This window comes from Labrus bergylta, chromosome 15 (genome assembly GCF_963930695.1).
Source record: "Labrus bergylta chromosome 15, fLabBer1.1, whole genome shotgun sequence".
Taxonomy (NCBI): Eukaryota; Metazoa; Chordata; class Actinopteri; order Labriformes; family Labridae; genus Labrus; species Labrus bergylta.
The window spans coordinates 14,564,834-14,591,008 of record NC_089209.1 but is presented as its reverse complement, the minus strand read 5'-3'; the positions used below and the strand labels follow the sequence as shown (position 1 = coordinate 14,591,008).

General features: G+C 39.1%; 1 protein-coding gene across 2 annotated transcripts; it reads right to left on the bottom strand.

Annotated features, from left to right (window-relative positions):
• Positions 1-383: 383 nt before the first annotated feature.
• On the bottom strand, positions 384-25,281 carry si:ch211-278j3.3 (E3 ubiquitin-protein ligase RNF19B). Of its 2 annotated transcripts, XM_020638867.2 has the most exons (11): positions 25,091-25,281; positions 16,319-16,635; positions 15,995-16,174; positions 14,429-14,925; positions 10,391-10,596; positions 10,072-10,219; positions 6,634-6,796; positions 6,134-6,248; positions 3,196-3,327; positions 2,357-2,624; positions 384-1,982 (listed from the first exon to the last, which is right to left on the bottom strand). In XM_020638867.2, exons 3-11 carry the CDS (start codon positions 16,145-16,147, stop codon positions 1,670-1,672), a joined length of 1,995 nt encoding a protein of 664 aa, XP_020494523.2. In that variant the 5' UTR covers positions 16,148-16,174; positions 16,319-16,635; positions 25,091-25,281; the 3' UTR covers positions 384-1,669. The 2 variants fall into 2 exon arrangements, with proteins under 2 accessions (XP_020494523.2, XP_065819975.1); XM_065963903.1 differs by having other exon boundaries at positions 10,072-10,213; positions 15,995-16,635.
• Between the last annotated feature and the right edge of the window lie 894 nt (positions 25,282-26,175).

The window sequence follows — 26,175 nt, the reverse complement described above, 5'->3', positions numbered from 1 at the left end:
GCTTGTAATTACAAGCTTGCCCCCCCCACAATCTTTTCAGTATGTGTACTCTGTAGTAATATTTAAATGTACAGTACTAAAAGAATGTGTTAAGTTCCTTCTAGCAAAATAAATAAGAAATCACTTTTTAAATCATCCCTAAAATAATACAAATACATGTTTGAGCGTCATTGTCACCTCATAGCCTATATGTGTTTTTGTAATGGATCATTGTATATCAGGACATACATAACAAATAACAGGTGGTTATAAGATTTTTGAATTTGACTTGACATTTAAGAGTAAAGACTTCAAAACATAAAAAAAAGATATAGTCTGCAACATCCCCAGTTTGGTTTCCAAGAGAAAACAAGTTCATGACAGATACAAAACATGCATTGCAATTTTGTCCTTCATGGTGAAATCTTTATTTAAATTCTCTCAACAACTCAGTTCATGTTCTCATGTCACGTCTGAGTTCAGATCTTACAAATATTTCACACTCAGGAAGCTAAGCAGCGCATGTAAAGTCATGTATTTCTCATAAATCATCTAAAAGGGGTTGTTAGAGTTTAGCCTGAGGTGGCATGCTGCTGTTGTAATTTGGTGCTCTGTGATCATTCGAGAGGGTCTTGAGTTTATATTTAATGCTTTAGCTGCACACTCTACTGCAAGTACACTGCTGTGCGTGTGGGCATATACAGTATGTGTGTATGTGTGTGTGAATGTGCATGTTTGAATCTGCTTGTGTGTGTTTATCCAGCACACACAGCAAGTAGCAGAATCATGCAGCCACTTTTGGATTTAAAACTTGCCAGAAAAACACTGCAGTATTGCTGCCATGTTGTTGCCTTAATTTTAATAGAAAACAATCTATAGCAATGTCTCCCTCTTTAGAGTCTCAGAATACAGCTGCACTAAAACAATGCATAAGTGACATTGCCCTCTGTCTGCGCCCCATGGAAGACTGTGGATTTGAGATTAAATGTTATCATTGATGGTGTTTCTAAACCTTCTGGTTATTTAAAAAAAAAAAGAACTTCCATAATGTCACAGAGCACCTTTCACTCCAAAAGAGAACAACAGGTTCAGGCTTCAACAGTTCCAGATGTCATTTTCGACTGGACATTTTTCACAAAAGAGTGAACAGACAGTGAAGCATGCGTCATCTGTTAATGGTTCCCCAATTTAGGTTTAACCACTGCATCATAAAATCCTTGGAGGGAGGTGAGGTCACTAAAATAAGTGTAAGAGTGGACAGAAAGAGGGCTTCATGTAGTAGATGTATGACAGAGGGGGAGTAAAATAGATCCTAACAGATAAGACAACATAGAAAAATAAAAGTGTGAACTAGTCAGCGAACATGCTCTCAGCCACTTCTGTTTTAGATGCTATCCTGATGTCTGCAAAACAGATTTTCCCTCGTCAATATTTCTATCATTGTCTCATGCTTTAAGTCTCATACAAACACTCTCACACCCTCGTGTTTTCATTTGCTTTCTCTTATCGGCATCATTCTTATAGGCTGGAGCTTGAAGGCATCGTGTGGGAGGGCCTGTCTTAGAAGCAGGAAGTGGCCTTGGACAACGATTCTCAGGTCAATCCAGCTGGAACATCAGCTCATGGATTTGTTTTCATCCAACAAACCTGCCTAATCTTCAACCAATCACAAAGCCTGCATCAGAGGACCTCATACACCATCTATTTCAAAGACTGGGTAAACTGTCCCTTCATATGCTTCTCCTTCTTCCCCTCCTGGTTTCTCTCTTCCCTCCTGCTCCTCTCCTCCTCCTCCTCCTCCTCCTCCTCCCTCTTGTCTTTCTTCTGGTTCAGAGGCACACAGGTAGTCTTGGGACTGGGACTGCGAGTGTCCCAGGGACTGTGATTTTCCCAGGGACTCCACTGACAGGCTTCGGCTAGACAGGATGCTACTGAGGCTGGACTGGCGGGCGCCTCTTGGATGGGTCTCAATTTCAACATGGACCTCAATATTGGTTCCTTCCCTGCAGGGACATATAAAAACACAGAATAAAATCCATTTAAAGCTGCCTGGCAATCATAATGTTAATTACTTCAGGAAGTTTATGCAATAAAAATGGCATTCAGTAAATATCTCCCACAGTCACATGCTAGACAAACAACAGGCTTATATACTACAATTAGCTCTTTGGACATGGACTCAAGTATTAGATGATTTATCCATCTAAAAAATAAGTAATCCCCAAAGTTATTATAAATTAACTTTATGTTTTGGCAATCCATCCAAAAGTTATCAAGACATTTCAAACTGAACCCATAGTGTTGGATGGAATAACATCGCAGTCTTCAAAGCAATGCCTTCAGCAAGGCTAAAACTTTGCCAAAAGACAAAATTTACCTCAAAGCAAGCGCTTGCGTGGCATCGAGCTTTCCATCAGGCACAATTACAACCTCACAGTCTGATTGGCTGTTCTGCTGGGTGTACTGGGGTTTCGAGGCGTCATCAAACACCTCATAGCTATCTAAATCTGGGGGTGTGATGCTTGTACTGGGGAGTACACCAACTTCCTGTACACTGACTCTAACTTCCTGGACGCTAGTGTCACTGGACGTTGGGTTGTTTTGACCCGTCCAGTGGTCGCTGACCACATGAGAGAAAAGGAGATCTATAAGAGAAGGAAAGAGTTCATCAGATCAAGCTGCACAACAAAATTAAAATGTACAAGTTACTTGTTTCACTAGCGAGAGGCTGGAGATGATTAGCTTAGCTGAACACAGAGGTATAAAGTGGTGGGAAATTCAAAAAAATGCCTTCCAGCAAATCCAAGGCACACTTATGTTGTTTGTTTGAACCCCAAACAGTTTGTTTCTTAACTCTCATTGTTGTTGCCAGGCAACCAGCAAGATGACAGGCATTTACTGTGCTTTGTTTTTGCTCAACAATAAATATTTCCAGCACTCAAGTCCTCATAAAACCCCAGCTTGTAGTTTTTATAGTATTGTTTGTGTACTGATTAATCAACCAAGATGTAACAAAAGCATCACTAAGTTTTATAGGTGCTGGATATTTTTTTTTTGTTAACTGCTTCATGCTGCTTCCAGTCTTGTTGCTAAGTTAGGCTAGTAACCTCCTGGCTCCAACTCCATAACTTATAATGAAATGAGGTTGGTAGAAATGTCCTTATCTAGCTGTTGAAATGAAAGCCAGTAAATCATTTCTCATAATGTCGCACTCACAGCTGGCTAAGTCCTCCAGTTGGATTTTGTGTGTTTCAGGGGGCTCACTCTGCGGTCGACACCATCCATTTCTACAGAGCGACATGGGGACCACCCCATAGACATAAGTCAACATTAGAGGAACCCCAACACCTGCAGGAAAACAAAAACGTATATGAGAATTAAAAAGGCATTTCTTGCAAACATATTTCTAGGGTTTTTGTCAAAAAAGTATCTTTTAACAATTTGATTTCAGACACTTGAATCTGACAGTCTGCTTACACACTGGATTATGGACTTCCCATAATTCAAACGCACATCATCTACTAGTAGACCCCCCCCCCCCCCATGCCTGAAAGATCCTTTCACCTTTTAATGGCTTTCATTTTCAATTTCCAAAATACAAATTTGCAACAGCTTTTTCATATTGCTGTATTGTCCAAATGAAACACAAGAGGGCGCCCCTTCTGCTTCACTGGGCCCCCACATAGAACAAATTTGCAAAAGTGTTGTTGGCAATTTAGACTCCATAGTTTTTCAATTTTGGTTTTACAAATAATGTCAGTACAACTATTTTCTGCAATCTCTTTTAATTGGGGGAAACCTGGTGTAACATTGATCATCAATTGTACGCATGTATTTGAATCTTCTGCTATCTCTGAATATTACTTGCAATTATTTATCAATTGGAATCATTTCATCAATCTAATTTAATCTGTCTGATCTTTGTGTGCTTTGAAAATAAATGTTATGCTATTCATATTTGATCTAAATCATTGTCGTCAGTCTGTTGATGCATATTTTCATTTATCAAAAGATGGTGCTGCTGTTTTTTATTTCATTTGGGATATTTCCTGGTTGATTAAAGTATATAAATGAATATACATTTATTATAATGGGATATGGAAAGACAAGGTCTTCCATGTACAATTCTGACAATACATGATAGAACAAATAATACAATATATAAATTAATATATGAAGTACTCACTGATGGATCATCTGCTTTAATGTAAAGTCTAAAATACAAAATAACTTAAGTTTGATTTCTCCCCACTTTCCTTCATAACCTTCCAAAAGTGCTTTTGAAAAGGACGATGGGCAGCAGCCCCCCCCCCCCCCCCCCCCGTGCTGTGTGATTATGCAACCTGTGATTGAGATAGGAATTTGGGAACACAAAGCAGAGTGACGACCAAACAAAGGGACATCATTAACACAGCGGGAACTTGGACGCGAATGACACAGCAACGGGGTGAAACCAGGGCAAGAGGATGAGCCTTGCCAGCCTGTGAGAGGCTGTGTGTGTATGTTGGTGTGTGTCTGAAGCGACAGGATAGTGAGCTGTGACTGAAACATGAGAAACTAAATCACAACTGTAGTGTGGTGAAAGCGCCAAAAATAACCAAACTCATAATAAAGAAAGTGAAGCTAAAGTGACAAACAGTCAAAAATAAAAATGGGGATTGTGATGCTAACAGCAAGCCGATTCTAGAGTCTGTTGGGGCATCTCGGCAAAAATGAATTGGGGGGGGCCCTCCAACCAGCGTTCATAACCCTTATGTCTGCCAGCCAATGCTTACTCCTCTTCCTCTTATTTTCCTGTTTTGTCTCCTGCAGCTATTTTTCTCTGGTGACTTTCATTGACAAACTTTGGTTTTCACAGCCATAATGCATCTGACGCTTAGCAGGGCAACAAGAGTGAATGCTGTCAGATGGGGCCCTCTTAGGGAGGGTTCCGACTGTTTGCACATTTTGGGCCACTGCTTTGCTTTAAGTTTGTGAATCCTCACGGGCCCCCTACTGGTCTGGGGTCCTCAGCAGTTGCCTGCCTTACCTGTTGAAAGGCAGCGTGTCTGGCACCAAGGGGGTGCAAAAAAGAAGAGCATTCTATGTGGCTTAATCCGTCTGAGTTTGTGTGTTTAGGGTCTGACTTAAAGTGTGTGTTCTAGTAAAGATTGTGACACTGCAGCAAGAAGCTGTGAGGATGCTAACACGTTAAGGATTTGTTTGTCAAATGTTTGTCAGGAGCTATAGGTTACATACTCAAGCATCTAGCATGAGTCATCAAAATGCTACGTTACACTTTATGTATGTTTGGTATTTAACGCATTTAGAACGTTTGCTTACCTTGCATACTCATGACACTTTAAGATCAATTAATAGTTTTGCAATTTGGTAAATCTGCTTGTATGATGAATGTGACACTCCTGCAGTTAGCTAAATTCAAGGACAGACAGGGGAATCAGGTACATAGGCTATGTCCTAAGCTAACAAAATCCAGCTGCTGACATCTCTGTGTGATTTGCTTGTCAAACTTTTTGCTGGAAAAGCTAAAGTAAAGTAATTTATACATTTTTTGTTTTTCAATTGACACACCAGGATAAATGTCCCAGGGTCGCCACAGGAATGAGGGAGCAGGGAGGAATTATGATAGTGAACAGCTTTACACAAGTATACTCACATGATTATTGATGACAAAAACTAATGATGTAAATTCATACATGGGATATATAAATGTATACTGCCTAAACATGAAACAATTTAACTAAAATAAGCTACTTGCATGTGCAAAAGATACCTTCATATTAAGCATACAGATAGAAGAGTTGTGTCCTTTTTTTTGGGCAATAAAATATTAATATGCAGAACTTTTTTAGATATTTTGGTTTAACATTTGTGTGTCGTTCATAAAAATTGTTGTTTTTTTCTCATAACCATGCAGAAGGCACTCTACTGATCAAACCCACATGGATCAATTTTATCTTGAATGACTTTTTTATCCAGATGAGTTCTCGCCTGAAATAGTAAACAGGAGCTCTATAATTAAAATTGTGTTTCAGGATCAACCGGTGGCTTTAACGACTGCTTTGTTATAAAATAATATGCGTAACACATAACAACTCATTTTAATTCTCAGTCTGAAGGACTGAGGGCGGCCATATTGTTTGCAGTTCCTTACCCACAGTGACAGCTGCTATGACCGGCGACACAAACACTGACATCATCACCCCGCTCGCTACAGTCAAGTAGTGCTTACTTCCTGAGATATTGTTTTTCTTGCAGCGACCATGGACCTGGAAGGTAAATTAAACATAAATGAGATCATAGAAATATAATTAGTTCCTTATTGTTGTCTCCTTCTCTGCAGCCATCACTTATCCATGTCCATCAGTGCATGTGTCCCAGCATGCATGAGGGGAAATTAGGAAGTGTCCAGGTTATCACAGAGCAGACACATTAGGATGGTTTATATATTTACGTATTAACGTTAGAATTATTTTTTTTCTGTTTTAACAAACAGTTTATTTGAAGTACTATCTCATGGTAACAAATAAAACATCCAAGAGAGCTGTATAGAGCCAGTTGAGGTCCAGCTTGTTGAATGGCTCACCAGAACACAATCTCAACAGGTTCCTTTAAACATTAAATGCGATTCAGGATTTTGAGGCTGTTTTGTACCTTGCGGCCCATGTAGATTGGTATGCCCACAATGATGACTGGAATGGCGATGCCCGCTATGAGGGAAATGACCACAGGTGCTCCAAGCAACATGCCCACCTGCCACAGAACCTTGCGGGTTTGAGACCATGGCTTCTTCCCCCAGAAAGTACATCCTGAGGGACTGAGACACACAGAAGACACAGCAGAGGGGAAACTCTTAACATGCAAAGCGTTAAGAAAATACATTTTGTTTCTTAAAACCCAGAGCATTTTGAAACCTGTAATCTCCAGACTTTTCCTCTAGTTCACCATGAGGTCGACATTTTTTTATTTGAGTCTTACATCATAATAACTATCATGTGAGTTGCTGTGTAATTTAATTTTCCAAGATAAAATATCTTAATCTTAAAGCTCCTGTGAGGAACTTTTGGTTTTGTTGATTTTTGTGACCCCTGTGGATAAAGTGGTATCTCTCTTCTTTTTGCTGATTTTGTTCTGTTCATATTTATTGCTTTTTTTTGTTTCGTTTTTTGTTATGAATCTTTGTTATGGAGAATGAAAAAAAAAAGCTTCTTCAGCAGTGTGCTAGAGCAGCTGTTATTTGTGGTTGGTGCTAATAAAGAACTGTTAGCATGCTAACAGGTTAGCTGAGGATAAGGGGACCTAGGGCCTGATTTAATAAAGGTTTGCGTGTCTTAAAACGTGTGCAAACTTGATACTATATATATAAATATAGTATATAGTATATAAATATACTATCTGATCTACTAACGGTGCGCAGTGAGGATTGCGTCTTTAATATGAGCAAAACAACACGCATTGTCCATTTAGTATATGTTTGGCTCAGTGAATATGCAATATGGGGCGTTTCTGTCCTAGCGTGCAAAATACTGGGAGGACAAAATGCAAAGAAGTTAAGTTAGTACACGCATTGCGATTGACCAAGCCTGACAAAAACTGCAGTGATTATGAAGGTGTCTGAATTTAACACCTTTGAAAGGAACGTGCTTATCCAGGAGCACAGCGTTACGCACAACAGGCTGATGTTATTGTAATGAGGAGGAGACATATGGGGCGCTGATTGTAAAGTTGCGCACACTACAAATAACAACAACATTTCTCCAAATTTAGCCCTAAAACATCACTTTTTATTCACATTTAGAGAAATATTTGTGAACTTTGTCATATTTACTTTTGTGAATAAAAATGTAAGATCATTTCATTGGCAAATATAAATGTTAAATATTATATCTAAATGTTAAATGTTATATATAAATGTTAAGAATACATGATTCTAAATATTTAGCTACATTTCTAAACATTTAGTTTACATTCAAAATATTTAGCTTTGATCCTATTTATTTAGCTAAGATTGTAAATATTTATAATCAAAGCTAAATATATAGAATATAAACTAAATATTTAGCAACAACTTCTAAATATTTAGCTATGATTTCTAAATATTTAGCAAAGATTTCTAAATATTTAGCTTTGATTTCTAAATATTTAGCTACGATTTCTAAATATTGAGCTTTGATTTCTAAATATTTAGCTAATATGCAAATTCACTCTACCGCCCACCAGAAGCACCAAAATAAAAGTTCAAGGAAGCGATCCAACCATTGATCCTGTGGCCGACACCGAAGAAATAGTGCTTTGAAAACCCTGAATTGGTGCCAAAACGGCCCTTCCAATATTCTCTGCTAATTCGTTCGACATTTTCAAAATCCCGCCAGTCTCCTGTAGGAATCCCTCAGAGCCAGGAGCATGACTGTTGGTTTTATTTTAACCCTAATAGTGCAGATCATTCTTACTCATATGACAAGTAGACCCAATCATGATCATCCTCTTATTTGTTAGGTCCTCATGTTACAATGTTCCTGTATGCTAATATTGTTGTTGTTCAGAATTCACGAGAAAATAAGAAGATTGAGGGGTGTAGGTTTAAAAAGCATAACTGAAGTACAACATTCAAATGTTTGACCAAAGGGGAAATGCATCAAAAAGAAACATACACATAAACCTTTAGTAGCTCCTGAATATTTAAAATAAAGCAGACGTTGACATGGGGAACATAAATAACACAACAACAACAACAACACTATTATCTGTCTGTCTGATGGCTGTCATTACACCATTAGCTAAAACTGATGACCTCATCTGCCTTGTCTCTTCTACTCATATTACTGTCGTTTGCATCTACCAATCAAATCTTACAAACTGCTGTTAGATAAATTTATGTCGGTATATGTGAAGTCAATCACTTACTGCAACGTTTGATGCAATAAGTGTCGCATTCAAGTTCTTCTTTAAGCTAGTATTGGACTTTGCATTGTAATTGTAACTGCCAACTAACGCAGTACAACACTGACTGATGCTGTTTGGTCCTAATGAAGCAGCAATTACATTCTAGGAGCAGCAGCAGTGACAGTAAACAACACAAATAGCACCTTAGGTCTATAAGTTTTCAAAGCATGCATTTATTTTACCGCAGCAAATGTCACCTTGAGGTTTTGAAAGCCTTGAGTGTGGGGACTTATATGGAGATATTAAGGTTGCGCTCTGTTGCTCTGACATGGCAGATTTGCAGTCAGATGCTAAAAGCTTTGCCCTTCTATAGGACACTCGGTGTAATATTTAGTGTGAAAGACACACAGGGATTAATGGGGGGAAACATTGCAGAGGCAGGGGGATATAGGAGGAGAGGGGGTGTGAAAAGACATTAAAGGATGAGTAAACATTTATATCCACACTTTCAGTAGTTATACTTTCCTCCTCAAAAAGAGGAGGGGTTAAACTTTTACTTTAAATGTAACAGACCGGCCTGCAGCTAGTCTTATAGCTTGAGTTACACATTCTCAACATTCAACACAGACACAAATTCTATACTGATGACAAGTCAGCACTGACTCCCTTCCAGGACTGTAAAAATCAATGAAAGCAGCTTGTAATCAATGATGTAATGCCCGAGTCTTCCTGACTGACCCATTTTTAAAAAAAAATCTGAATACAGTTTTAGAAAATACATATATTAATTATTAGTACGTATGAAAGTGCCTTCATGATGAGGCAAGTATATTCTTTGATTTCTTTTTCCAGCGGAAGAACTAAAGAAAATGTTCAGTGGTTTACATTTCACACTTGTGCCACCAGGCACTTTCTGTGCTAATAGTGGGATCAAATTGTGCTTCTCTTTCTCTTGTTTTTACGTGCAGCACTTTCTCTGTAGACAATGCTACCTAGATATATTATTACAGGAATCCAATTATTGATTTTTAATTTTTGTACATTATAATTACACTTCCTAATATTTAGCCACAAAAGCCATTGTTATTCACAATCACACACAATAATCAAACAGCGTTGTAGGCACTGGCAATTCTATTGCAGAGCACCAAATGTAAACAAACAGCATTGAGCCATTTGTGTCAGGTGAGCTGAGTGTGGGCTGAGTACCTGAGGTAGTGCACGTCGGTGATCTCCTGCATACACAGCCAGCAGAACTGACAGGCACACACAGTGCAGTTCATACGGTTACAGCTGCCATCATTAGTCTTCATGATGTAGGCACCACAGCGAGGGCATGCTTTGATCTCCTCTGCATCTTCGGCAACAGAGTAAATATGTAAGCAGTGGCGACACGTTTTGCAATATTTATGTTGCACTTTCTTTTATGTGATAAGAAATCCAGGAAAAAAAGAGAGGAAAAAAAAAGTTTTTTTCGGTTTTGAAATAAAGACAAGAAGGCGGTAACAACAGCTGCTTCTGGTCTCACCTCCTCCAGGTTCTTCATTGAAGACGTACAGCGTGGAGGCGTCGTTGCTTCCCGAGGTGTGGCGAGCTCGCTGACGACGGGCCTGGTCACACGTCTGGTTCGGGTGCCACAGCTGCCGACAGTGGTAGCAGAACTCGGTGTCACATCCCTCACGGCCACAGCTCAGCTTGGGACACTCTGCACAGCCGTAGGCAATCACTGCATAGCTGAAAAGAGAGAGAGAAAATGCAGATGAAAATGAAGTTAATTGATCCCTACGGGGAATTCACTGCCGTTAGTGTGTACTGCAATATCTTAAACATGCTGCAGTAAGTTCTGATATTGCATGATCGCCCTGTAATTGCATCTGTTCAGCCTGGTGAAGCACACAGAATTGTTCATTGATGTCTTTGTTCATAAACATTTGTTTGCATTGTGCCTCAAAGAATCATGTACGACCATCAGTGGGATGAGTTTCCTGAGTTCAACACCTGATTGAAATAATCCCATGCTTTGATCTTGAACAGTCATTGTGATGATAATGTGGAACCTGACGCCCATGGACCTAATCTTCACTCCTCAGAGGTGACATTAACATAAATTTTAATATTTAAAAGATCATGTGATTCTGATCAAATACAAAGTGAAAGTGACTGAGTGATTCCGGGGGCCTTAGGGATTAAGGCAGTGCTGCTCTACTGTGAAGTGCTTGAAAAGCTCCTTCAGGCTTTTCCATTCAGCATCTCCAGCCTTGTGTGGTTATCAGATTTATCTGAAAGGTAAAAGAATCAGACAGACTTGAAGGCAACACACAAGAAGATAATTAGGCTGCTGCCTGGTTCCCACTCAAGTGTCAGTCTAGATTTGAGATGGTGTCTGATTCTGTGTTTGACACTGAACTAGGACTAGCTTTAAAAACATTCCCAGGTACCTACCTTTATCAAAAACCTGCAATTACTGGACACTTTTGCTTTAAAGCCCTGCCACAGTATGGATTGCTAGTTATGACATTACAAAAAAACATACAGTACCAGAGAGGACAACTTTGGAAGGTTCAAAATTAATGTGTGATGCCACCAGACATTTAATTAGCGCCACCATAATACACCAATTGATACTTCTGTTTTAGTAAGTAATTTCATAGCTTGTGCTCAAGAATGAACATGCATGGAAAACGTGGAACAGTTTTACTCATTCCATTGATTTAGTTGGTGGCATTGGCGTGCCAAGAAACACAGGATTACGACAGAAACACTAGGACAGAAGAAGACTTTTAGCAGATGTTAACTAGGCCTGAAAATATTTTCTGATCAGCAATGCAATTTTTCAATGAGGAAAATGCATTTAATGCATGTATTAGGACTACAGAATTCACACATGGCACTCTGAGGGGAGAAACTGAATGCAAACCTTTTTTTTTTTTTAATACAAATAATCTCTGCAAAGTACATTTAATCAATTTTTAAGACAATTTTAGGGGACAAAAGTTCAGATAAGTTGGTATGAGTAACATACTGTATATTTAAACAATTTAAATTAAAATCTCTCTTATCACAAAACTCTGCAACTAACCCTAGGTTATTGAACATTGTAGGTATAGCCTACACATTATACCCAGAAAATCAAACCAAAAACACTTCATTCCAGAGAATAAAAATCCCCTCAATTTCATCAAACTATAAAAATGATGAATATTACAGTAATTCAAAATCAAAACAGACTTAAGGAATCCCATGTGTAATCCATGCAGTGCGGATTCTGTTTGTGTGCAGTTTGTTTTGAAACCATCTACAGTAGAATCAGTAGCAAAACAAAACATGACCAAATGTGCACACGTAGATACAAGTGTGTGGACACACAAAGCACACTTTCTCAGAGCCGACATAATCTCCCACTAAGCTTCTGTCACTAAGACCTCAAGGAATGTGTGTATGTTGGGAACATAATAATACACAAACCATAACTGAGAATGACCAGTTTACATAATGGGTCAACTCTTCTAAGGCTCTTTTATGTGGGAACCATTACAATTCAGAACACCCTGACCTCTACTTGTAAACATTTTTTATAGGTTACACTATAAAATTCTGCAGATTTTTTTTCAAATAGGCTACGTTTGAAATGTGAGCTCTAGTTTCCCTGTTATATTTAATTCACCACAGCAGCAGACAGATTGGCGTATTGATTTTTCTCCACTCGTTCATCATGGCCAGGCTGTGAGCACTGACAGCCAGGGAGACAGACTGTCTACCAGTCCTTGTGCATGTGTGTTTTTGACCACAGATATTCACCCAGTACCCAGAACAACATGTGCACACAGCCACACACTTTATGATTTCCCATCAGCAGCCCTATCCTATTACTTATCCATAAATTGTTAAGCCAAGGATCATTGTCTGTACATGTTGCAAACAGCAGCAGAAACACGAGAGTTAACTCAGAACATGTTCTGTTGTGGTGTTTCATTGTGGTCTACCGATGCCGCTAACTTACATTCACTGTATTCTATCAGAAGCTGTATTCTCTCTGAAATGCTCAGGGGTACAGCTCAAATGCTTTCATTATGTTGTACTGCTGTTTTTCACAGCTTAAACTTCTATGTCATTGTTGCCTGTTGATCCATAACTGAAAATATTATTTCAAATTCAGAGACATATGGCCATATACTATTTACTTCCACTTCCTCATAGCTAATATTACCATTAACATGATAGAAAAGGTGCACCTTAGAGCTAGCCTAATGGTAATGCTAGCTTATCGACAGTAATTTTAGCTAGGAGCTAGTTAAGTAGTATAGTTGTTTGGACCTTGATGTTGGTTTTGAGTTATCAAAACAACATATTTAATTCATTAGGACAGCTAAATCACAACAGCTAACATGGCCATAGATCCAGTTCCTGGCTAACATCTCTAGCTGAAAAAATCATTAGCTTGGAATCCTTGCTATTTTAGTGATTAAAATGTAATGCTAGTAAGTATTTGGAAACACTCAAATTATAATTCAATGGACTCGTTCTCTCAGGCAGAATCCAAATAAAGTACTGGAGCACACAAATTACTTAATTTATTTTGGTGCAAAGGACTAATGTTTCAACGCACTGCGTCTTCTCCTTTTCTTTTTGAAAACACAGTCGTCTAACAGTAGCTAAAACCAGTTTCTAGCCAACATAACGTAGGAACTGTTTTTTTCCATAGCTGGTTATCACATGTTCTTTTTTCAACTATTCATTGTTTGCAGTTACTCAATCTACAAGTAGTGAAACATTAATACTTTGTCAGGTTTTATGTGTACAATTTGTAACCTAAAACGCAAAAACATTATAACTATTAACAGCAACCACAAGGAAAATGTCTGCTGTATGACTTTAGGGAATTGTTGATATTACTTTTTAGGATGATGATGATTCTTCACACCAAGTAGAACGATTGTGCAATGAAACCTGAAATACTAAATATAATCCTAAGTATATCAGGCACACCAAATGGCAAACTGATTAAAGGTGATTCTTCCTTAAAATGCCAATGCAGAAAGCTTGGTGTATAATTCACACCCATATTAGCCTTACAAGAAAGAGGCTTTCTTTATTATTCACATAAGTCTGTTCTCTTTCAGGATCTGAAAAATATTTTGGTCGCAACAAAATGTTACAATGATTACAGCGTTGAGATTTATGCAGACTCAAAAGGAGCTTTCACTCGCTGACAGTTCATCCTTTAGAAAGCTCTGTCAGTCATTCTGACAGGGGAAAACTGCACCAGTTTTGTCTTCTACAACGTGAAGCAGGTCGTGGGTTTGACAGGAGCTGCCATATTGTAACACAGAAGTACTGTAGGGTTCTTTTCTTGTCTTTTCAGGGGCTACAGAACAGTTAATTATTACTTTGTGACTTGAGATATTCAGTTTTTTTTTTTTTAAACATGACAATCTAGAGATGCTGTTATTTGCATGTTTTCTGCCTTTCCTCTCCTTTAATCCATGATTTTCTACTCAATTGTCATAATAAGCTTTTTGCAAAAAGGTAGGTAGGAAACATTATTTGAAATAAGGCTGATTCTCACCTGCAGTCAGGAGCTGGACACCAGCGAGTATCTGGATCAGCAGCCAGGAAACGTCTCAGCTGGTACTCCTCAAACCGCTCAAGCAGTGCCTGATCATCCAGGATGGCACGAACATCCAGTGGCGCGAGCGTCTCAGGGCACTGCGGGCACGCAATGCACACCCTGCTCTCTGATATTTCTATGCGCAGGTACTGGCGGAGACAGTCGGAGCATGTTCGGTGAGAGCAGGAAGAGAGACGTGGAAAGTGGCAGCGTGGTTGGCTGAGCAGGCACAGAGGGCACTCTTCCAGGTGTTCATCCAGGAGCTGCTCTTGGGAGGAGGAGGAGAGTGACAGGACGCCAGTGGAGCCACTGCCGGCCCCACCCACGCACTCAGCTGTAGTAGCACCATCCTCGGCGGCTTCAGCTGCTGTTGCTGCTGATTGACCTCCTCCTTCTCCTCTTTCTCCTCCAGAAGCTCCTGATTCTCCAGCCTCCTCTGCCGTGAGTTCGAGTTCCTGTGAACAATCACAACGATCCAAACATGCATTAGAAATGTCCTGATACATTTGAAAAAGTGAACTTTGTGAAAAGAGCAATGCTCTCTCAAATGGAGCGTCGTAACTGAAAATCACTCAGTGAAGGGGAGTGTGTATGTTGCTAGATACTTCTTCTATTTGGTGTAACTTGGTTTCTTGGCAACATTATTTCCCTAATTTACCAATTAATTAAATAAACACTTTAATGGATTTGGGCTATAACAATATGTGAGTTGGAGGAAGCATGCAGACGCTAATACATCAGGAGTTAATCATCTACAGCCTCTCCTCAGGTTTCTACTTTCTTACGCAACAATTGTTTGGACATCTAGTTCTTTGCAACAGAACAGAGAAACTAATATGTTTCAGTCTTAACAGTAATCTGAATAATCATTTATAACTGAACAACAAACAAACTAGTTTTTATTTTCTGACTTTATATATTGAAGGATGAAAACTAGCAATATTTTTACTGTGTCCCACATTTTCAAAGGAGGATCAGTAGATGATTGGGCAAAAAACGTTTAAATTCATCCGTAAACAATCCTTAAATCTAACTTGAGAACATTTAAAGAAGCTATATACAACACATTACACACAAAATGTGTATGACCAGTTTAAAAATATTTTGCAATTAATATAATTTAAGCCACCACTGACAACAATATTTGTAAACTTAAAAAGTGCTACAGATTTACTACAGACACTTCACCACATCTTTCAATATAAATTAATTTAAGTTTTCATTTTAATAGATAGAGGATTTTAAACAGTTGAAAAGTATACTAAACTGAAAAAACTGAATGTCACTGTGTTTACTTAAGCCATGATTACGCCAAAAACACCAAACAGTGCTGTTAACAGTCTCTCTCGAACTGGAAATTTAAAAAAACAAAGGTAAACATTTCATTAAAACTACTAAATTGATCCTATTTGATTCAATGTGAAAAAAAAAAAAACAAGGAGAAAAAATACAACATGGATTTTCTCCCTAACTCCCACTTCTCAGTCAACAAAAACAGTGTTCCACAGTATCCCTCAGTTTTACCTGCTCGGGGTGCTCGCTCGGTGTCAGGGTGATGGCCACCTCCTCTCTGGGCCGGGCCTCCACAGACTTCTCGGGCATCGCCTCTGATTTGGGCTTTCTGCTGAAGAAGCTGAGGAAGCTGAGTGGCCCTGTCTGCTGCTTGGGCCTCTTCATGGTGTTGGAGTGGAGAGAGAGCAGCAGCTGAGGAGGGCAGGCCAACGACCATGAGCAGGATGCAAAAGTGTGTGTTTAAGTTTGTGTGTGTGTGTGTGTGTGTGTGTGTGTGTGTGTGTGCGTGTGTGTGCAGTGTGTATGTGTGGGTGGGTGAATGCAGCGAGCTCTCACGGCTCAGAGTCTTCAATCTGGGCGGCTGCTCTGCTGAATGTGGGAGAAAGAGCGGGAGAGATGGAGGGGTAGACAGCAGGGAGGAGGAGGTAATCCCTGCCTGAGGGGGGCATCGCTGATATGGAGCCTGTCCGAGGCTGGGTCATGTAACAAACACGCTCTCTCTCTCGCTCTCTCTCTCTCTCTCTCCTCTGCCTTCTGTCCCTCCTCCTCTTCCTCTTCCTCCTCCACCTCCACTGCAGTTCCCTCGGTACGAGCTAGTCCTTGACTGGCCGACAGTGCTTCATCTTTTTAGGTCTTTTCTTCAGTCCTTTACCCTGGAAACAAACATCACAATCATGACTAAATAACCGTGAAACAGACATGATAGGATGTGGATTTGGCCGAATATTTTCTTCTACAGAAGTCTACTCTTGAAAAGTGGAGCTGCTAAATCCATCACAGGCTTTGGCGATGATAAAAAAAAGATCTTATATCAATCTGTAATGACATAGAGCTTTACAATTGCAAAGTCAAAAGAATAAAACAAATACTGCATTCATGAATACTATGATTTGACTTTATGTTCAAAATGAGTATTCTTTTTAATGATTAAAAATGTTTAAAAAACTCTATATCAAATCAAATATGTGAGACGTTTGAAAATGGATATTAATTATTTTCTAATTTGGTGGCCCTTTCCTCTTCAATGATTTTTCTTCTTCAGCACAAATTTAAAGAAAGCAAAAGAAAGGAAATTCCTTCTAATAGACAAATGCACCCTGTGACAAAGTGCTGCAAGAAGCAAGCGGATAATTCTCTGTTTTAAAGGCTAAAATATTATCCTGCCCTTCATGGATGCCATAAACATTATCGGACGGACTTTATTTAAACCGAAGCAACAATATAATAAATTAAATCAAAAAACAAAAACTGCTTCAGCCACGGTTTGCTCAATACATATTCTATTCTCTTCATATTTCCTCTCTTCTGGACGTTTATGATGTAAGATAACCTCTCTGTAAACCTCTCATACATGAATATAAATGTGTTATATATTAACCTTTTCTTTGATGGAGTTGCATTACACAGAACAACAGAGGTAAACGGACACATAGCTGGCTCAATCAGATCTGTTTCTGTGGTTGTTTCACTTCATCATCATTAGCAACTTATTCATATTTAATTAGTGCAGAACAACTGCACATAAATACAAGATATATTATGTATGAAACCATGTGCTCAGTCCCTCACATTAACTGGAAACTTGAGCAGACACAAAACCAGAATGTTCAAAACCTGACCTTTTAAAAAGTGTTACAAAAAAAGAGACATTCAAAAAATAAGCTTTGCCATTTTCCCTCATTAATCCCTTTTTTATATATCCCTGGAGATCCATTTATATGGAGTAAACCTTAAGAGTCCCTGCGACCCGGCCGCAGACATGAGCAGTAAGGTCAGAGCTGTTAGACACAGCGAGCCAGCAGACGGGTGAAGGGAGTTGTGATTGTTTGAGGGAGACGGAGGGTGAGGAAGAGGAGAGGCAGTTGAATGACGGCACAGATGACTCATTCTGTCTCGATTAGTTCTCAGTGAGCTTTCATAATCAGACCCAGAGAGCAAAGAGAGCAAAGAGGTGATTCATGTAGGCCTAGACCAGTGGTTCTCAAACTATGGTACGCGTACCACCGGTGGTACGTGGGCGCCCTGTGGTGGTACGCAAAGAAATCTCCACAATATAGAAAAGAAACCCGTTCAGCATAAAACAACAATTTGTTTTGTATTTATATCAAATGTGTTTTCCCCTCTAAAGTAATCTAGTTTTTGCAACAAACAACTTTAATCTGCTCAATTTATGCTCGCGCACAGACATAAACAACAACAGGAGTACGCCTCGTGTTTTGAAAAGTTCCACTCGATATTCCGTTATCGTTCAGTACTGAAACAACAGCAAACAGCTGTAGGCCTACAATAACAGATATTCTGTTAATGTAGGCCTACATTAACAGATGTTCTGTTAATGTAGGCCTACATTAACAGATATATTATATTCTGTTAATGTAGGCCCAGAGGCGCTCTCTCTCTCTCTCCCCCGCTACCTCTCGCTCTCTCAGGCACGCACCAATTTTATGAATAAATGACAAATTAAATGAGAACAGGTTGGAAATATACTTGGGCCCAGGTATCGTCTTTGTGTGGGAAACACTGGAGACTAAATATTTCCAAACAGGTTGTTGGTATAAAGTTGTCATTTTTACTGTTCTGCACTTTTGTGTGTGCAAGTTCTAGCGCTGGCCCTTAGTAGTCCTACAGTGTGGCTGCCAACAGTCAACAATAAATAATATTCTTTTTATGAATTAATTTGCCTCTTGCATGAAATGTGTGTTGAAATAGGCCTACGGTGTATTTTAACATCTACCATAATGGTGGTACTTGAAGAGCCAAATATTTTCGGAGGTGGTACGCAGTCTAAAAAGTTTGAGAACCACTGGCCTAGACCAATTAAAATAGCTGTCTCCATATCGCCACTACTTCAGATCAGACCATGGAAACCACACCAGATACACTATCATGATGGATAGCCTTTGTAAAGATGGAAAAAAAAAACTTTATCATATCCCATTTTTCCCCGCAATTGGCAGAGGCAGGTAATGGTTTCAGTAACTATGAGCTCCATCTTTCTTTTACCAGAGTTGCACAAAGCGTCTGGACACATGCAACACTGCAGAGCCTAACCTGCCTTCTTGCACAGAGACGAGGAGTTGGAGTCGTATTTATACTCCAGTCCTCTGGATGTACAAATTGACATGAATAGCATGCTGTTCTTGCAGTAGCACATCATTATATATGCTAATTTGAGAGTATAGAAAATACATCTTTTGCCCTTTGGCAGCATAACCTGATAATTAGTGTAGATATTCTGGATGCAAGTTCTTTTTTTTTTTTCCAATTGTTGCGCTGCTGGAAGTACTGTAACTGTGTGTTCAGCTGAAAAAACAGTGAGTCCAGCACATAAGAACATATCAAAACTACTGAAACTAGGGCGTGTTTGGTGTACAGTTTCTCCTATTGTGTTTAATGCAACAATTATCTGTTCAACATAGCTTCCATTTGTCATTTGTCAACAAATAACTCTTAAATGTATCCACTGAAAAATATATCAGTGAAACATTACAAAAAGTACATCTTCAACAGAAAGTTATACTCATCATTTATTCATCTTGTAATTGTTATATGTATATTCATTTAAGTTCTTGCTTTATTTTTTGCACCAAAACACCAAGACAGATTCTTTGTATGTGTAAATGTACTTGGCAATAAAAACCGATTCTGATTCTGAAATCATTGTTTTGGTTCACAAAAAGGGAGAGAATAAAATAAACTGGATGATGTCTTTGAAATAATCTTTTGTTTTCTCAGTCCAAAATCCTGAAAATAGCAGTTCCTACTTTTGAGATTCAGCGATTATTAAACCAGCTGTTGATTATTTTTTAGTTTATCGACTTATCAGTCAGTCAATTGTTGCAGCTACATTTCTCACAATGAACAAGATGAAGGAACAGATTTATAGAGTATAGAGTTTTGCCAACACAAATGTATTAACGAGTCTCAAAGGGTGAGATTACACATCTTCATCTTTGGATGCAAACAAGGAACAAAATGGAATGGCATTTGATTTGAAGAGCCCATACCCAGACGGTTGATGCTGGCATTGCTTCTAAGAAAATGCTGGAGACAAAATGCAGAACACAGAAACAAACTTGCAGCTCCAGTTTCAAGTTCCCTTTAAGGTCAAACAGTTGAGTTACATTTGGAAACAGCTGTGAATCCAGCTGTTTCTGGTCTTTTCGATCTATGATCATAAAATCTTGATTTGGTATTAGTCCAGTTCAAAATGAGCTTTCAGACTTTTACATTGTCTTTCCTATTAAGGGAAGCCGTTGTTTGCAGACGCAGCAGTGGAGCAGTATGTGTTGAGTAAGTCACCCTCTGTAAAAATGGAAAAACTGAATTCCCAGCAACAATACATGTTTTTTAGTTTTTTAGTTTTTTATCAAGGGTATCTTTTTTCTGCATCCAATCCCCATAATCTGTTTCTGCAACAATCATATCCCACTGGGACTGACTTACTTAGCCAAAGCACAGGATCCAAAGCAGCAACCTCTGTGATGAACACATCACTGTGCTGCTGTTTATTTATAGAAATTATTCCCACACATGAAGACATCAAACGCACATATAACACATTCAAAAGAGCTGAGCTTGCATGCAGCATATATATATATATATATATGTACCATCTCTACACATTCAAGTAGACACGCTCAAACACAGACACGCACACAGATGCATGTACAGGCAAACACTCTCAGGACTGAGTGGTTTTTTATGTGTTTTTGATGGCTCAGTAGACTTTAAGGCTCGTCACTGCACACTAAAAACGCAGATAGTCAAGTTATTAAAAGCGTTGATCTGCACATACCTTGTTGATTTTTTAACACAGTAAAGTAAAGATGAAAGATAAGCGGGCAGAAAGACCCAACCCAGTTTGAGAAAGTGTGCAGAGATAAGGCAAGTGCTGCATGGTTATAGAACTTTTAGTGTAGCTTTCTTTTTTCTCTCTTCTTTTGTCTAAACCTTGTTTTTCATAATAGATCATTTTCACCACATGAATCCTGTGCAGAACATCTTTTGCATTTTTATAGATCATCGTCTCGAATCAGATCATCAATCAATCAAAAAGCGCTGACATCCAAACACACATTTTAGATATGTGGATGAACAGACAGGAATAACAGAAAACAGTCTTGGTAATGATATGCTGTTCGTTTGACCTTTGGATTTGCAGAAATGTAATTGAGGTTTAAGTAGGCTGACTCAAATTGAGTCAAAGCGAAAACCTAGACAAATAACAAGCGGTCTGGGAACATCAAGAGTCTTCAGCTAGCATTTTTAAATCTAAATGTCCCAGCACAATGTCTTCAATCAGAAAAATGTGATGGTCTTGTTTGATTGTTCGCTGTAGAAACCAAATAAAGTGCGAACACATGTGAACTCGTAGAAAAATGTTTTGGAAGTGGCGGTGGAGCAGATAAAAGCTTGTTCTCATGTAATAGTTTAAAGACTTAAAGAAGTGTTGGGCACCCTCACAAGACACGAGGGACAACACAGCTTACATCACAAGGCCCGGACACAGATGTTGCTGGGAAAGAGAGGGAGCATATTCAGTTTACAGCTTAATGCGTTTCTTCTCTTGAATGTGTGTGTGTGTGTGTGTGTGTGTGTGTGTGTGTGTGTGTGTGCGTGTGTGCGTGTCTGTGAGTGTACACAGTATGCTGTAAAATTCCCCCTGAGGCCAAAGACACTCTTGAAGACTTGACCTCTCCTCTTTCCACTGGATCCCTTGCTTTGATGTTTCATACTTGACTCCCTCACGCAGACTGAACAGTTCACTAACACAGACTTGTACACAAATTACAAATTCTTAAAGCGCCACTGGGGATTACGGGGAATAAATGTACAAATACAAAATCTGGCCTAGAACTTGTTTTCCGTGTGCTAGAGTACAAAGAGCTCAAACACTTATTCTTCTCTTTTTCAAGAAGATGCCTTTGGTCAAGTCATGTGTCACACTAGATCAGCTTTTAATGTGCATAAATGTAGAATGAATAATAACCTGCTGCTGCTGCTACATGCTTGAGAAACACCTATAGTACTTCTGAGAGTTAAGTTGCGCCACTGCAGAAGGGAAAAAAAATCAATACTGTTGAAGTGAGTCTCATGGGAGGCAAATAACCCACTTTAGTCCTGAAAGAGAAATCCTCCGAAGAGTAACTCTTACTGCAGTGTTTCCAGTTAAGGGGGGGGAAGGGGGAAGGGGGGGGGGGGGGTCATTTATAACAGATTTATGCATTATACAATAAAGTAATCCAGACCATCCTTTCTTAAATTGCCCAATGAATTTAAAACAATAGAAAACTTAACAGTCTTTTTTTTCCACTAAGGCAATCCTTCCACATTTTCAGACTCTTGTTTCAGTCTGCACTGCAGGAAGTGGATGTTCCCTGTCTTTCTATGGGGGACTTGAACAAGATGGCTGCTTGACCTTGTGACCTTACGAGTGAAAGACACCATGTCGCTACATCAGCTTGACAAAAAGAAAAACAGCGCTTCTGCCTCGCACACCTCAGTCTCAATTTACGGCAGCGCGCCCTCATTTCTAATTCATTTCTAACAGGCAGAAGGAAAGTGATCCTTTGGCCAGCAGCATCACCGCAGATCATTACATAATGCACTAAGCCTTTGGCTGGAGTCGTGTTTTCTTACCTACTAACATGATTCAGCAGGCTAATTCACATCTATTTCAATCAAACAACAAATACATCACATATTTAAACACATACATAGAATAACATTCAGGTAAAAAAAAGTCCAGGTGTGTTTGAGGTTAAAAGGATAATTACAGCAGTTTTTCCCATGACATAAGCCTAATGATGTCACAGGGGTTACCTAAGTTCAACATGAGTAGATGAGTCAATTGTCTCCTGAGCACAGACATGTAAAAGAACACCGAGCCCTCAGTCCTGCTACATTACAGAGACTTAGAGATGATTTATTTGTAGGCATGTTTCCAAACATGCATGTTTCCAAAGTCCATTTGAGGTTGTTTCTTTTTCTTCTGCATCTCTTCACAGATGTTTTGCATCTCTTCGTATGTAACTTTGTTTCGCCTTCAGTATCTTGTTTTCATTCTGTGTATTTTCTCAGCCATTTATAGTAGTTGTCTACATCTCTCTGGAGTCAAACTATCTGTCTCTTTGTAGCTGTTTGCATCTCTTTGTATTCGTGTGTATCCATGAAGCTGTGTGTGTCATTCTGTTGTCTTTTATGTCTCTGCGTTATGTCTTTAACCCTAATTGTCAATCTGAGTCTACTTGTTTCTCTCTTTGACATTTTATCTGTCTTTTATTAGTCCCAGTTGTTTCTTTGTTGTCAACCTGGACATCTCTGTAGTTGTTGTGCCTCTTTGTTGTTGTTTTGTGTCTCTTTGTGGTCGTTGTTTTTCCATGTATTTCTGACAGGCAATAGACAGGCAATTAGTCCGAATCTTTGAGCTTAAGTTTAGGTCTAAGGGACTCTGATCAATTTGATCCCTGGGCCTGTGTCAGGTAATCCATCCCTCTATTTTAGGCGTTGTGGCAAAAAACAAAAAAGTCTCCAAATTGCGAGATAAGCCACATGTGTGTTAAAAATGTACGTCAAAGGTTTGGGAGACATGGACATTTCCCAGTATAAAAGGTCAAATAAAATGAGGCTATACTGTAGGTTTTAAATGTAGTATTTAGTGGTTTTAAGGCTTGACCCACACTTGTGAAATGTGATTATCTTTGCCTCTAAAGGTTAACAATTACTTTTCTACTTTCCTACTTTGACCACGATCTTTTTTGGGTCCCAAATAGCTTTTAACACTTTCAGTGGATGAATGAGGGTACCAGTTGGCTTTGTATCAACACAACATTATATTAAATCCAAAATCATTTGAAACTAAAGGCAGCGCTGAAGGTTTCTTTTTTTTCTCAGCACATTCCTCTTCTGCATTCATTCATCAAATCTGGACAAAATGTTCAGCAAGTAATCCAATGCATGCAGAATATTTTTTTGATTACATTGTTTCGTGCGAGATGTCGGACATCATTGTCAATAGGTTTGACCAAATCATGTGACATCAGATCTGCCTCTTGCTGAGTGATGACAGATAAAATGACAATGACAGATGGGTTTATTACACAACCAGCAGCATCTGCCTAAATCATTTCCCCTCATTTTGAAAAAACAAAACAAAACAAAAAACAAACAGAAAAGAAATAGGACACCTTTTCCCTGAATTTTGTCCTCAGCATGAACCATAATACCATTTCATCACTTCACTTTTGGGTGTTTGAGGACACTTGCTAGGAAGCTGTTGCTATGCACTCAGTGAACAGAGAAGGAGGTCAGTTTTCTAGTCTGATGAGCTGAGTTGTGCCTTTAGCGGAGGGAAACCTGATGATACACCATATTAAATATCTGTTCATTGGACACAAGCCCACATCAGCAATGCGGGTTTCAGAGGCATATGAGTGACCTCAGCACAGACACACACACACACACACACGCGCGCACACACACACACACACACACACACGCACACACACACAGACACACACACACACACCTGTACTCCGCGGCATCCTTCACCAAATGATTCTTCTGTACCATGTGGCGCTTAACAATCTCTTATTGACCTCTTATTTATGTTATTGAATAACCACAATAAGAATGATACAGTTTAACATGACGTGTTATCATTGCAACTAGTATCCTCTTGGACTGTTATGACCGTGTTGCATGTATTCTGAGTGACGTAAAGATCAAATAAAAGGCGTGTTATTTAACCGAATATTCGATTAGGGCAGGCCTGCAGGTTACATATAGGGGATGCACTTGTAAATGTAAGGTGCTATAAAAACGCGCTCATGATATGCAGCCTTGCAAAACCTCCCCATTAAAAAAAAAAAAAGAATATTTTCACTTCTTTTAAAAAAAATAATAAAAATAAAGACAGGTCTGTCTAGGACATCAGTATGCTATTACAGGGAGTGGCATGTTAAATAGACTACGTATTCGCATTCAACTCCACCTCGTTATATCCATCAGAGACATGAGTAACAGCGAGACATTAGCGGTCAACATGCGGCTTTGAAAGTCTGCAGATAAAACACAATAATTTCTATTACGTAAACGGTATCTTACCTCTGTGTGCGGCGCCTCTCTCTTTTGCAGCGTAGAAATCAACAACTGACTCCTCCCCTCGCACCAAACAGGAGCGGAGAAATCTCCTCCTCCTCACTGCCGCACAGACAACACGCTGTATGTCGCCGCCAACGCTGCATAGAGGATGGGAATCCAGCGGTCCATGCAGATGTGGTTTGGTGCAAGGGGGGGGGGGGGGGGGGGGGTAGACCCGGGCTGAGGCAGAGGAGAGTCGCGGTGAAGAGGAGAGCCGTCCTCAGGTTCACAGCTGACTGACGGCTGAGCTGTGCGGCGGCCTGAGGGGAGGCACACTGCAGTGACACGAACCAATGAGATGACGCAGAGACCCAGGATCTCCTATTCATAAATGCCCCAGTCCCATACAAAAAAAAAAAACAGGGGCTTTCACATGTATTCAGTGCCAAATGTACACACATGCCCTCTCTTTTTAAGAAGTTGTTTCACACTCCTTATATTAATTCTTTTTTTTTTTTTTTTTAAGTTTTGACAGGTAATATGATTTTGTTTTTAAACTCAGGGGTCTCCTAAAGTTCTTTAAGACGTCCTTGAATCTGTGATTACATGTTTTTGGACATTAGTTGATGATTTTTGTGTTAAAAATGTAAATTAAAAAAATGTTGGGTGTTTTAAGTTAGAAATTGCTGCCCCTGTATGTTTGCACTTTTACATGTCAAAGCAAAAAAAAATATCAGTGAGGAAGTTATTATGTTTCGTTTGAGGAAGATAGATTCAAAAAGTGTGGGCTACATGACTATGCACAGTATTTTATTTTCTTTCTTTCTTTTTTTTTTTTTTAAAAAAGGACCACAATCTATTTTTTTAATATATTTTGTGTATGGGAAGGTAAAGTTGTGGAAGTTAAAAGGGCTGAACTCATTAAGCGCTCTTTGAGCAGGGCAGCAGGGGACGATCAGTGCCTGGCATCAAAGGCCATTTGATATATACTCAACGAAATAGACTACAAATTATTGAAAGAATTTGAAAACATAGCAAAGCATGACTTTAAAAATGTAGAAATTTGAAAAAAAGTACATGAATTCTCAAACTACCGAATGTCACAGCAG

What these genes read in the sequence shown, in the direction of transcription:
- si:ch211-278j3.3 (XM_020638867.2), bottom strand. Translation starts at nt 16,147, where the DNA reads ATGAAGAGGCCCAAGCAGCAGACAGGGCCACTCAGCTTCCTCAGCTTC. An exon ending in CAATCTACATGGGCCGCAAG is followed by an intron (nt 6,249 to 6,633) that starts GTACAAAACAGC and finishes TTTACCTTCCAG; the next exon opens with GTCCATGGTCGCTGCAAGAA. An exon ending in CATAGCAGCTGTCACTGTGG is followed by an intron (nt 3,328 to 6,133) that starts GTAAGGAACTGC and finishes GTTTTCCTGCAG; the next exon opens with GTGTTGGGGTTCCTCTAATG.